This window comes from Budorcas taxicolor, chromosome 10, assembly GCF_023091745.1.
Source record: "Budorcas taxicolor isolate Tak-1 chromosome 10, Takin1.1, whole genome shotgun sequence".
Taxonomy (NCBI): domain Eukaryota; kingdom Metazoa; phylum Chordata; class Mammalia; order Artiodactyla; family Bovidae; genus Budorcas; species Budorcas taxicolor.
This window is the reverse complement of record NC_068919.1, coordinates 74,165,882-74,180,142: the sequence shown is the minus strand read 5'-3', so window position 1 is coordinate 74,180,142 and position 14,261 is coordinate 74,165,882. Positions and strand designations below refer to the sequence as shown.

The 14,261-nt window shown below is 39.6% G+C and overlaps 1 protein-coding gene across 1 annotated transcript in view; it reads left to right on the top strand.

Annotated features, from left to right (window-relative positions):
- Window positions 1-14,261, top strand: part of SGPP1 (sphingosine-1-phosphate phosphatase 1) — a 40,893-nt gene that overhangs the window by 19,156 nt on the left and 7,476 nt on the right. The window contains exon 2 of the mRNA XM_052647242.1: window positions 13,191-13,280. Coding sequence (XP_052503202.1) covers window positions 13,191-13,280 — 90 coding nt within the window. The remainder of the gene's footprint in view (window positions 1-13,190; window positions 13,281-14,261) is intronic.

The window sequence follows — 14,261 nt, the reverse complement described above, 5'->3', positions numbered from 1 at the left end:
GATCTCCTGCATTGCAGATGGTATTCTTTACCTGCTGAGTTACCAGGGAAGATTACCTTCATTAGTCTACCAGTGGAAAGTACCATGAAGGAAAACATGCTAGTTTAATTACTTTTTTTGATTAATTGTTTTTCTTTCTAGTATAGAAAATATAGTTTATAATGTGCTATTGAATGAAGAGGTTTTTATATTTCTATGAAAATTGAATTGCTTTGTATTAAAAAGTATATATTACTTTTAAAAGCTTAAGCTTCAGAATCCTTACCTAATAATGTTTGTTCTAAAACAAGTATTGGAAATGCCTTTTCCTGAGTTTCGTTAGTTCAGTTGCTCAGTCATGTGTTTTTGCGAGCCCATGGACTGCAGCAGGCCAGGCTTCCCTGTCCGTCACCAACACCCGAAACTTGCTGAAACTCATGTCCATCAAGTTTGTGATACTATCCAACCATCTCATTCTCTGTCATCCTCTTCTCCTGCCTTCAATCTTTCCCAGCATCAGGGTCTTTTCCAATGGGTCAGTTCTTCACATCAGGTGGCCAAACTGTTGGAGCTTCATTTTCAGCATCAGTCCTTCCAATGAATATTTAGGGCTGATTTCCTTTCAGATGGACTGGTTTGATCTCCTTGCAGTCCAGGGGACTCTCAAGAGTCTTTCCAACACCACAATTCAAAAGCATCAGTTCTTCAGCGCTCAGCTTTCTTTATAGTCCAACTCTCACATCCATACATGCTGCTGCTGCTAAGTCATTTCAGTCATGTCCGACTCTGTGTGACCCCATAGATGGCAGCCCACCAGGCTTCCCCATCCCTGGGATTCTCCAGGCAAGAACACTGGAGTGGGTTGCCATTTCCTTCTCCAATGCATGAAAGTGAAAAGTGAAAGTGAAGTTGCTCAGTCGTGTCCGATTCTTAGCGACCCCATGGACTGCAGCCCCAGGCTCCTCTGTCCATGGGATTTTCCAGGCAAGAGTACTGGAGTGGGGCATCCATACATGACTACTGGAAAAACCATAGCTTTGACTAGATGGACCTTTGTTGGCAAAGTAATGTCTCTGCTTTTTAATATGCTGTCTAGGTTGGTCATAGCTTTTCTTCCAAGTAAGAAGCGTCTTTTAATTTCATGGCTGCAGTCACTATCTGCAGTGATTCTGGAGCCCAAGAAAATAAAGTCTGTCACTGTTTCCTCATCTGTTTGCCATGATTGATGGGATCAGATGCCATGATCTTTGTTTTCTGAATGTTGAGTTTTAAGCCAGGTTTTTCTCTTCTCTTTCAGTTTCATCAAGAGGCTCTTTAGTTCTTCTTTGCTTTCTGCCATAAGGCTGGTGTCATCTGCGTATCTGAGGTTATTGATATTTCTCCCAGCAGTCTTGATTCCAGCTTGTGCTTCATCCAGCCTGCTATTTTATATGATATACTCTGCATATTAGTTAAGTAAGCAGGGAGACAGTATATAACCTTGACATACTCCTTTTCCTATTTGGAACCAGTAAACCTGAGTTTACTCAACAGGATTTTCAGATTTTGGTTTATCATGGTGAATTCCAGAGATGCTCTTATTAGAAATAAAGTTTGCAACAGCCCAGGTTTGGGGACAGAACTGAGTGATACCATGGCTTTTGACCCCAGGTTATCTTGAATGAGATACTGATAGTGGCTAAAGGCTTATGTTTACTTCATTCACCAAGTATTTATTAACTGCCTTATCATATGTAGACACTAGACAATAGTGAAAATAAATACTATTATTTTAAGTACATATAAGTATTTGTAGTACATGTGTATATATAGAATGTATACAGAATATATCTTAATGCATAAATATAGCCTGTGTCAAAGATAAGGGTTGTTCATTTCTTTCAGTAAAGTCTTGTAGGTATTTTATTCTTTTGGGTGCTATTATAAGTTGAATTGTTTTCTTACTTTCCTTTCCAGACTGCTTATTGCTGATGTGTAGAAATAAAACTCTTTTTTGTGCATTGATCTTGTTGTACCTGGCAACTTTGCTGAATTCATCTCTCAACTCCAATAGTTTTTGTGGATTCTTTGGGATTTTTTGTTTTTAAGGTCCCATCTTTGTGAATAGTTTTGCAGTGAAGTGAAGTTGATCAGTCGTGTCTGACTCTTTGCGACCCCGTGGACTGTAGCATACCACGTTCCTCTAGCGATTGGATTTTCCAGGCAAGAGTACTGGAGTGGGATGCCATTTCCTTCTCCAGAGGATCTTCCCGACCCAGGAATCGAACCCGGGTCTCCCAAATTGTAGAGATAGTTTTACTTCTTCCTAATTTAGATATTTTAAAATTTCTTTTCCTTGCCTAACTGCTCTGGTTAGAACCTACAATACAATGTTAGATAGCAATGGTGAGAGGTAGACATCCTTGTCTTGTTCATAATCTTGGCAGGCAAGCTGGGCGGGACCTTTCGGCCATTGAATGTAATAGTATCTGTGGATATTTCATAAGTGCCCTATATCATGTTAAGGAAATTCCCTTCTGTTCCTAGTTTTCGAGATCTTTCATTGTGAGGGAGTGTTGAATTTTGTCAAATGCTTTTTCTGTGTCCGTTGAGATGATCATGTGTTTGTTTTGCTTTGTTTTTACTTCCTTATGTTAATGTGTATGACGCTGATTTTTTTGTTGAACGACCCTGTATTTCTGAGATAAATAACCATTTGATCATGGTGTGTAATACTTTTAATGTGCTGTTAGATTTTGTTTGCTAGTACTTTCAGAAGATTTTTGCTTTAGTGTTCACAAGGGCTAGTGGTCGGTAGTTTCCTTGTGCTGTCGTTTTCTGGTTTTGGTATCAGAGTAATGAAAGCCTCATAGCATGTGAGGAAGTATTCTCTGTGCTTCTGTTTTTTGGAAGAACTTGAGAAATATTGACACTGAATATTGACATTTATTTTTTAAAATAAATGTTTGGTGGAATTCACCAGTGAAACTGTTTGGACTTAGGTTTTTCTTTGGAGGTTTTTTTTCAATTTCTTTGCTTGTTTAGATTATATTTCTTCTTGAGTCAGTTTTGGTAATTTGTGTTTCTCTAGGAATTTGTGAACTTCATCTAGGTTATCTTAATTTGTTAGCATATTAACTGTTCATAGTTTTCTCTTATAATCCTTTCTATTGCTGTAAGATCAGTAGCAGTGTTTCCACTTTGATTTCTGGTTTTAGTTATTTGCATCTTTTTTTCTTTTTTTGTCCGCCAGGCTGTAGTTTTGTCAGTCTTGTTCTTTTTAGAGAAACAACTTTCAGTTTTGTTGATTCTCTTGTTTTACTACCCTGTATTTTGTATTTTTCTGCTCTTACCATTTTATTACTTCCCTCTATTGCTCACTTTGCATTTAGTTAGCTCTTCTTTTTCTAGTCCTCACTGTAGAGTTGTGAATGGTTTCTTTTGTTTTAATGCAGGACTCCACTGCTGTACATTTCCCCCTGAGTGCTGCTTTCATTGTATTACATGATTTGTATTATCTGTGTTTAGTTTCTATTTGTCCCTATTTTATAATTTCCCTGTGATTTCTTATTTGGCCTATGGTTAGTTAAGAGTAATTTAATTTCTTCATATAGTTGATCTTCATTATTCATGGATTGTTTGTAAACTTAGCCCAGGCAGTAAAATTTGTTACCCAAGAATCAGTATATTCAGACATGTGGAGAACGTGAAAAATTTGAGTCAGCTGGCATACATCTTCCCAGGCAAGGATGAACGAGGCAACAATCTGCTTTCTTGTTTCAGCTATTATTTACTGTAGACAGTCCTTTTTGCTCTGTTCATGCAGTGTTTTTCAAGTTTTTGTGCTTTTTGTTGATGGTTTTACTGTTAAAAGTCAAGTGAAAGTCACTCAGTCTTGTCCCACTCTTTGCTATTCCATGGACTGTAGCCTGTGCATGGAATTCTCCAGGCTAGAATACTGGAGTGGATAGCTGTTCCCTTCTCCAGGGGATCTTCCCATCCCAGGGATCGAACCCAGGTCTCCTGCACTGCAGGCAGATTCTTTACCAGTTGAGCCACCAGGGAATGGTCCCCAAACTACCGTGCTGTTTCAGTTCAGTTGCTCAGTCAAGTCCAACTCTATGCGACCCCGTGGACTGCAGCATGCCAGGCTTTCCTGTCCCATCACAAACTCCCGAAGCTTACTCAAACCCATGTCCATTGAGTCGGTGATGCCATCCAACTATCTCATCCTCTGTCGTCCTCATCTCCTCCTGCCTTCAATCTTTCCCAGCATCAGGGTCTTTTCCAGTGAGTCAGTTCTCCCCCTCAGGTGGCCAAAGTAATGAAGTTTCAGCTTCAGCATCAGTCCTTCCAATATTCAGGACTGATTTCCTTTAGGATTGACCGGTTTGATCTCCTTACAGTCCAAGGGACTCTCAAGAGTCTTCTCCAACACCTCAGTTCAAAAGCATCAATTCTTCAGCACTCAGCTTTCTTTATAGTCCAACTCTCACATGACTACTGTAAAAACCATGGCTTTCACTAGATGAAACTTTGTCAGCAAAGTTATGTCTCTGCTTTTTAATATGCTGTCTAGGTTGGTCATAGCTTTTTTTCCAAGGAGCAAGTGTCTTTTAATTTCATAGCTACAGTCACCATCTGCAGTGACTTTGGAGCCCAAGAAAATAAAGTCTGTCACTGTTTCCATTGTTTCCCCATCTATTTGCCATGAAGTGATGGGACCAGATGCCATGATCTTCATTTTTTGAATGTTGAGTTTTAAGCCCCCTTTTCCACTCTCCTCTCTCAGTTTCATCAACAGACTCTTTAGCTCCTCTTCACTTTCTGCCATAAGGCTAGTGTCACCTGTGTTATCTGAGGTTATTGATTTTTCTCCCGGCAATCTTGATTCCAGCTTGTGCTTCATCCAGCCTGGCATTTCACATGATGTCCTCTGGATATAAGTTAAATAAGCAGGGTGACAATATACAGCCTTAACGTACTCCTTTCCCAATTTATAACCAGTCTGTCATTCCATGTCTAGTTGTAACTATTACTTCTTGACCTGAATACAGATTTCTCAGGAGGGCAGGTAAGGTGATCTGGTATTCTGGTATAAAGTGCTGTTTAGTGTCCCTAAACACAAAAAGGCTGTGATCTACTTTACAAAGAAAATATACATGTGTGAGATAAGATTCATTCAGGCATCAGTTACAGTTCTTTTGGCCATGAGTTCAGTGTTAATGTATCAATAATACAGTACTTCCAGAAAAGAGAAGAGGAAATTTACCCATGTGTGTGTAAGGCCACTCTGGAAATGCAAAAGTAGTATTTGTAGTGTCTGATGAAGTTATGGAAAACATGGGAAAGTGGCTGAGTTTGTGGATTCATGAGCTGATAACCAGCTAAAAGAAAAAAGAAACCATAGTGGACAGCATTGATGTGAGACTGAAAGCCAATGAAACCATGTTACACAGAGCAAGGAAAATATTCTTCTCTTACAGTGCTGACTGGCCTGCACATTTCAAAACACTACACAGCATTAAAAATGTAAACTTTCAATAATCCTGAGTCAAGATCAAGAGGCTGTGGGATGTTCTTTAGATTATCTGCCAAGCGTTAGGAAAAAGGCTATGTGGAAAAGCAGGTTTTCAGTGCTGATGAGACTGGCTTGTAGAACTAGTTCTCCAATTATGTCAGTGTTTGCTTCAGTTGTTTTGGGGCTTTGGTGCAAATATGTTTATAATTGTTATATCTTCTTAATGAGTTGATCCTTTTATCAGTGCATATTGTCCTTTGTCTTTGGTAACAATTTTTGACTTGAAGTCTATCTTGTCTGATTTTAGTAGAGACACTTAGCTCTCCCTTTTGGATACTGTTTGTGTGAAATGTTTTTCCGTTTGTTCACTTTCAACCTATTTGTGTCTTCGGATCCAAAGTGAGTCTCTTAGGCCACATAGAGTTGGAGCAATGTTTCCTTATCTATCCTACCAATCTCTGCCTTTCATTGGAGAGTTTATACTATTTCTAGCCAAAGGAATTACCTGTAAGGAGTAACTTTTGATATTTTGCTATTTGTTTTTACATCTTTTGCCTCTTTTTGCTTATAATTTCCTACATTGCTGTTTTCTTTTGCATTTGAGTTTTTTTTACAATGTACCATTTTTATTCCCTTATTTTCTTGTGTGTATATTTTTTGATACTTTGTGGTTACCATGGGAATTATAATTATAAACTAGATATATTTTTGAAGGTATAACTGACACTTAGTGAACTCTGAGAGTTGGTGATGGACAGGGAGGCCTGGTGTGCTGCAATTCATGGGGTCGCAGAGTCGGACACGACTGAGCGACTGAACTGAACTGAACTGATGATGAATATGAATGGGGAACCCAAGATTAACAAGGTATTTGGCCTGAGGAATGAAACTGTAGGGAAGTCTTTTAGTGGGAAGGAGATAACCATAGGAATTTAAGCTGGTCAGAGGTGGAGATGGAATTGGGGATATCAGATTGAGTCCTTTTACATTGGAGATGCCTTTTAGACACTGATCACATAAGCAGCTGGATACAGAAGTCTGAAGTTCAGTAGAAATGTCCCAGCTAGAGATGGAAATTTCAGTCATGAACGTATAGCTTGTATATAAATCCTTGGGACTGGATGAAATCAATAGGGAGTGAGCATAGATTGGGAATTGGGCTCACTGATACTGAGTTGTGAGTTAAGGGGGGAACTAACAAAGATGCCTGAAAAGGAGTGGTCTATGTATATTTTATATATTTCTACTAAATTCTGTCATTTTTTAGGAAAGAATAATTCCACATGAATATGTTTTCTTTCCAGTTATATCTAATCGAGGACAGTAGTCCTGAAATATTCAGTTCAGTTCAGTTGCTCAGTCGTGTCCAACTCTTTGCGACCCCACAAATCGCAGCACACCAGGCCTCCCTGTCCATCACCAGCTCCTGGAGTTCACTCAAACTCATATCTGTCAAGTCGGTGATGCCATCCAGCCATCTCATCCTCCGTCGTCCCCTTCTCCTGACCCTAATCCCTCCCAGCATCAGAGTCTTTTCCAATGAGTCAATTCTTCGCATGAGGTGGCCAAAGTACTGGAGTTTCAGCTTCAGCATCAGTCCTTCCAATGAGCACCGAGGACAGATCTCCTTTAGAATGGACTGGTTGGATCTCCTTGCAGTCCAAGGGACTCTCAAGAGTCTTCTCCAATACCACAGTTCAGAAGCATCAATTCTTCAGCGCTCAGCTTTCTTCACAGTCCAACTCTCACATCCGTACATGACCACAGGGAAAACCATAGCCTTGACTAGACGGACCTTAGTCGGCAAAGTAAAGTCTCTGCTTTTTAATATGCTATCTAGGTTGGTCGTAACGTTCCTTCCAAGGAGTAAGCATCTTTTAATTTCATGGCTGCAGTCACCATCTGCAGTGATTTTAGAGCCCCCAAAAATAAAGTCTGACACTGTTTCCACTGTTTCCTCATCTATTTCCCATGAAGTGATGGGACCAGATGCCGTGATCTTCGTTTTCTGAATGTTGAGCTTTAAGCCAACTTTTTCACTCTCCTCTTTCACTTTTCATCAAGAGGCTCTGTAGTTCCTCTTCACTTTCTGCCATAAGGGTGGTGTCATCTGCATATCTGAGGTTATTGATATTTCTCCCAGCAATCTTGATTCCAGCTTGTGTTTCTTCCAGTCCAGCATTTCTCATGATGTACTCTGCATATAAGTTAAATAAGCAGGGTGATAATATACAGCCTTGACGTACTCCTTTTTCTATTTGGAACCAGACTGTTGTTCCATATCCAGTTCTAACTGTTGCTTCCTGACCTGCATACAGATTTCTCAAGAGGCAGGTCAGGTGGTCTGGTATTCCCATCTCTTTCAGAATTTTCCACAGTTGATTGTGATCCACACAATCAAAGGCTTTGGCATAGTCAATAAAGCAGAAATAGATGTTTTTCTGGAACTCTCTTGCTTTTTGGATGATCCAGCGGATGTTGGCAATTTGATCTCTGGTTCCTCTGCCTTTTCTAAAACCTGCTTGAACATCAGGAAGTTCACGGTTCACGTATTGCTGACTTGGAGAATTTTGAGCACTACTTTACTAGCATGTGAGATGAGTGCAATTGTGTGGTAGTTTGAGCATTCTTTGGCATTGCCTTTCTTAGGGATTGGAATGAAAACTGACCTTTTCCAGTCCTGTGGCCACTGCTGAGTTTTCCAAATTTGCTGGCATATTGAGTGCAGCACTTTGACAGCATCATCTTTCAGGATTTGAAATAGCTCAACTGGAATTCCATCACCTCCACTAGCTTTGTTCGTAGCAATGCTTTCTAGGGCCCACTTGACTTCACATTCCAGGATGTCTGGCTCTAGATGAGTGATCACACCATCGTGATTATCCGGGTTGTGAAGATCTTTTTTGTACAGTTCTTCTGTGTATTCTTGCCACCTCTTCTTAATATCTTCTGCTTCTGTTAGGTCCATACCATTTCTGTCCTTGATCGAGCCCATCTTTGCATGAAATGTTCCCTTGGTATCTCTAATTTTCTTGAAGAGATCTCTAGTCTTTCCCATTCTGTTCTTTTCCTCTATTTCTTTGCATTGATCGCTGAAGAAGGCTTTCTTATTTCTTCTTGCTATTCTTTGGAACTCTGCATTCAGATGCTTATATCTTTCCTTTTCAATATAAAAGAGACAGTTCAATATAAAATTAAAAGGTAGTTTTAATTTGGATATTCTTAAATATTAAATCTGCCAGATGAATTGGTTATTATGCATCATCTTTCTCCCCCAACACAATCCCACTTTAGGAGTATTAGTTTTATCTAGTTTATCTAGTTTAGTTTTTATTGTCATTTAGACCTGTGGTATTTTTTTATCTGGTTAAAAGATTACTTGATAAGATACTTCTTTGCTTTGATACTATAATTATGCTGAATTCTGTTATTCTCTGTGGAATAAATGTGAAAGTCATGTAATCAAAACTGGATCAGGTCTTCCCCCAAATGTTTCTTTCCACAAAAGAAATCTAGGGAAAATATTCTGAAGATGGAGACTAATGGCTAAAAAAAAATCAACCAGTCAATGAAAATAAAAGTGACTTGTTCTTTTCCCAGGTTTTTATCTTACCCTAAAGGTACACTAGAATGGGGGAAATGCCTCTGCATCTAGCTTGATTGCATTCCTCACTCCGTTTAAATACCTTGGAGATAGTAAACCTAAATAAATGTGTATTCAGTTCAGTTCAGTTCAGTTCAGTCACTCAGTCATGTCCAACTCTTTGCGACCCCATGGACAGGCTTCCCTGTCCATCACCAACTCCCAGAGCTTACTCAAATTTGTGTCCATTGAGTCGGTGATACCATCCAACCATCTCATCCTTTGTTGTCCCCTTCTCCTCCCACCTTCAATCATTACCAGCATCAGAGTCTTTTCAAGTGAGTCAGTTCTTTGCATTAGGTGGCCAAAGTAGTGGAGTCTCAGCTTCAGTATCAGTCCTTCCAATGAATATTCAGCGCTGATTTCCTTCAAATGTGGATTAAGTTAAGTTAAATTCAGTTTCATTGTTCCTGTTCAGTAATGCTCCTTATCCCCTACTTTCAGTCCTAGCTTTTGAGAATCAATAAATTAATGTTTCTTCTATCTGTTATGTACAGAGAATTCCCATTAATAACTTTGTACATTTTTAAATTCCTTTTGGGATCTAAGTAAAAAGAGAGAAAGAAGAAAGAATCATAGGAGACTTGTATGGTGGTTGTGGTGGTAGTTTTTACTTCTTTGACCCTCCCTGGCTAGTGAAGAAAAAAAAACAAGACCTGAGTACCTGCTACAGAGATCGAAGCCACTGTCATGGTCTCTTACCCAGAATATAGCAACAGCTTCCTAACCCGCCTTCCTGCTTCCACCCTTGCTCCCTTATTGTCCAGTCTCAGGTCACTGCTCTGCTCAGGACCCTGCAGCGTGGCTCCCCAAGGTCACGTTCCTTACACAGGCCTCTCAGGCTCTTCTTGCTCTGGTTGCCAGGACCTCTCTCACCTCTTCTCCTAACTATTCCGGCCACATAAGTCTCCTTGCTTGTCCTGTTTCCTCATTAGAGGCTTGGTTCTTCCTGCTTCCACTTCTTCATGTATATTCTTTCCTCAGATATCTGGTTGATCAATTCACTTCCATCCAGTCTTGCCTCAAATCTTAGTTTGTCAGTATAAAGCCTACAGTGACTATCTTCTAAAACTTTAACCTGCCCCCCATACACTCCCATACTATTACTTATCCTTATCCTATTACTGTTTTAATTATGATAAGTGTGGTTATGCTGTACTAATGATTTAACCCTGAAAACAGCTTAACAACAAAAGCTCCTTTCTCATCTGTGTTTCACATCCATTATGGGTTAGCAAACAACTCTGATCCACTTAGAACCTCCAGAGACCCGGGGTGAGGGAAGTTTGCCCATCTGGTGATACACCTCAGCATACAGCCTCCAGTATCACACCTGTAGGAATGAGAGCATTCATAGGATGATTAAAAGTGGCACACGTCACCTTTTCCCCAGTTCCTTGGTCAAAACCAGGCACATGGCCCCAGTCTAATTGCAAGAAAAGCACAAGGAATATTTGATGAACATTACTGTTTCAGCTCTGTATGTGTGTGTGCGCACGCGTGTGTGCGTGCATACTCAGTTGCTCAATTGTATCTGACTCTGTGACCCTGTGGACTAGTGTCCACCAGGCTCCTCTGTCCATGGAATTTTCCAGGCAAGAATACTGGAGTGAGTTGCCATTTCCTACTCCAGGGGACTGTTTTAGCACCTGTTCCCTTTTTATTTCTCCATAGTACTTATTATTTTTTATTATATAATTTGTATAGTCTATATAAAGTATTGTTTATATATTTACATATCATATAATTTGCATATGTTTATTATTAAGTTGCATTTCCTCAGTAAGAATTTAAGCTTATTCTCCTAGAAAACCTCACTACTTACAACTTCTTGGACATAAACCTTTCTTCATTCGCTCCTACTGCTTGTAATGTCCTCTATCATTTTTACCCTGTGCTCTTTTTTTCTGTAAAGATTAAATCCTACTCATCTTTTGAATCATACTCAGTTTGGGAGACTTTAAAGGTCCATGCCTTAGACTCCGTCCATCATGGCACTTACCCTCCTTACAGGATTACTTGTCTGACTGTGTCATTAACCAGGTTCCTCATGCATATTGGAAAACATCTGAAGGAATACCTGGAGCCTAGAAAAGGATGTATGAGGATCTGAAAAGGACAATATAAGTAGGATGAAGAGATGACAGAATCAAGAAATATTCAGAAAGTAAACTCAGTAAGACTTCATTGTTGGTTGAATATGAGGGATGGGGAAGAAATCAAGGATAATTCACACTTCTCATTTAGATTAGGATGCTTCCAAATGAAATAGGGAAAATGAGAGGAGGAACAAGTCTAGTTGGTAGGATGATGAGTAGGGTTTGAGGTGTAATGGGTTTAACGCTGTAAGGATCTCAAGTTGGAGATATGTGCAGAGGCTGGCTAAATGGTTCTTAATCCAAGGACATGCATAGGTCTCCAGAATGCTGAGTAGTAGAAGAAAAGGTGAAACTGCCAATAACTACTAAGGCCAGAACCCTTAGTTATACTAATGTTTAAGGAACAATGAGGAATGTTTTCTTGTGTGGAAAACACAGAAAAAAATAGATGGCGAAAGGGGAACGAGAGTGTGATGCTGTCAAAATCAAGGTATTTAGACATTCAAGAAAAAATATTCGGGCCATAGTAAATGCAGTGTCAGTGAGCTAAGTTGCTCCAGTTGTGTCCAACTCTTTGTGACCTTATGGACTGTAGCCTGTCATGCTCCTCTATCCATGGGATTCTCCAGGCAAGAATACTGGAAGTGGGTTGCCATGCCCTGCTCCAGGGGATCTTCCCGATCCAGGGATCGAACCTGCATCTCTTATGTCTCCCGTACTGGCAGGCGAGTTCTTTGTCACTAGTACCACCTGGGAAGCCCCTAGAGAAATCAAGTCAAAACAACTATGTACTAAATCTTGACCACTCTTGCAGCATTACTTAATTCCTTTCTTTTAACCTCACTTTTTATTGACCCACTTTCAATACTTAATTAATTGAACCATCTTGGCTTCCATTTGATTGGGAAATTTGAAGTAATCAGGCACAAACTGTCTCAAATGTGCCCCCTCTTCTTCGTTTACAAACTTAAGACACACCCAACCATCAGTCATTTCCTTCTTCCCTCTAGTATTAGGAGCTTCAAAGTCACCTCTAGTTAGTCTAGAGGTGTGCCTTTGATACTGAAATGAAAGTCAAAGTTGCTCAGTCATGTCCACCTCTTTGTGACCCCATGGACTATACAGTCCCTAGAATTCTGTAGGCCAGAATACTGGAGTGGGAAAGATCCCCCTTTCCCTTCTCCAGGGGATCTTCCCAACCCAGGGATCAAACTCAGGTCTCCTGCATTGTAGCCAGATTCTTTACCAACTAACTGAGCCACAAGGGAAGCCCAAGAATAGTGGAGTGGGTGGCCTATCCCTTCTCCAGCGGATCTTCCCGACCCAGGAATTGAACCGGGTTCTCCTGCATTGCAGGCAAATTCTTTACCAACTGAGCTCTCAGGGAAGCCCAACTGATAATAAAAGTCATCTGCATTTTAAGGTTTTTCCCTCCTTATGGCTTCCTGCTTCCAATATCCCACCAAAAATTTTCACAATATAGTTGCTATTTGAAATTATTAACGGACAACAAATTACATGATGTTGAATATTGAAGGAAGATGGGGAAATGGCAAACAGCAGTCACTGATGGAAGTGAGAGGGAAATAATGCCTCCTCCCCAGGGAAGCAATGACACTAAGCTGGGCCAGAGTCAGGTGCTTTTCCAGAGGCACTTTCATTTTGTAGTTATAGTAAAAGTATGTATTTTATTTGTTTTTCTTCTGTAGCAGGCCAGTGATTGAGTCTTTACTGTAGAAGCAAAAATGAGCCAGTTCCCACAATGAAGATTGTAGAAACATTAGATTTATTTGTTCATTCATGCAAAACTATTTCTTGAATGTCCGCTATGTGCCATGCTTAGGCTTAGGTGCTGGAAATATAACAGAAAGTAAACACACATACTTCTTGTTCTCCTTGAGTTTTTATCTGCTTGTTTATATTTAACCTGATTTATCTAACTAATTTTACTTTTTTTTTTTCCCTTCAGTATCCTCTCACATATGGACTGATTCTTATTCCCTGCTGGTGTTCTCTAGTTTGCATAAGTAGAATTTACATGGGAATGCACTCCATTCTGGTAAGGAAAACGTTGTGTTCATATTGCTTTGTTTTTTCTAAAATCAACATGCAATTTTATAATTTTTAATCATTTTTAAACTTACTGGAAACTTAAGTGAGAAAATATAGTTATTATAAATCTTTTTTTCTTGCAAAAATAGCAACAGGATGTTTTGCAAAGTTTTAAAGTAGTTAAAATATATATATTTCATAGAAACAGTTCCCAGCAATCACAAGAACCAAGTATTATTTAGGATAACATTTCTCCCTCCTTCCAGGTTCACTTTTCTCTTCCTATTCATTTTCTTCTATGCTTTTCCTACTGCTGAGTCAAAACTGACAGTGTAAATACAGACACCAAGGAGCATTACTTGTAAGTGAAAACCCAGTGAATAGAAATTAGATGAACAAAGACTGTCCTGGTGCCACTTGTTTTTGAGTATTAAACTCTAGTTTTCTTCTTTCCCAACAGTATTTTAGGGCTTACATCAGATATTTTATTTTGAGAATGCAATTCAGTTTCAAAAGCAGCAGCACAGGAACCCTGTATCTTTCAGCTATACCTACTCACTTCCCTTCCTGTTCCTCTGATTGACATTCCCTATTTCTGGCCCGCACCATCTCTAACTAGGGTACTGCAGCAGCTTCTTAATTAGTAGCTCCACTTCAAGTGTGACACAGCTCCATTCAGTGTTTAGCCTCCTATTGTAGTTTACTGTTCAAAACACAAATATGATGCTATATTGAATGACCTATGTTTGCTCAACTGTGAAGGGTGTTTCTTATCTTCACATTGTTAGGAATGCCTTAACCTCCACATGGAATGCTGTTTTCACTTTCTTTGCCTAACTATCAAATCCATTGTTCATGACTCACCAGAAAATATTATCCCCTAAAGCTTTGTTACCTTCTCCATCTTTTCTTTCTCAAGACTGGTTAGGTGGCCTTTCTCCCAGAACATCTTGAGCATAACTCTGGCATAGCACTTATGCTGAATTGC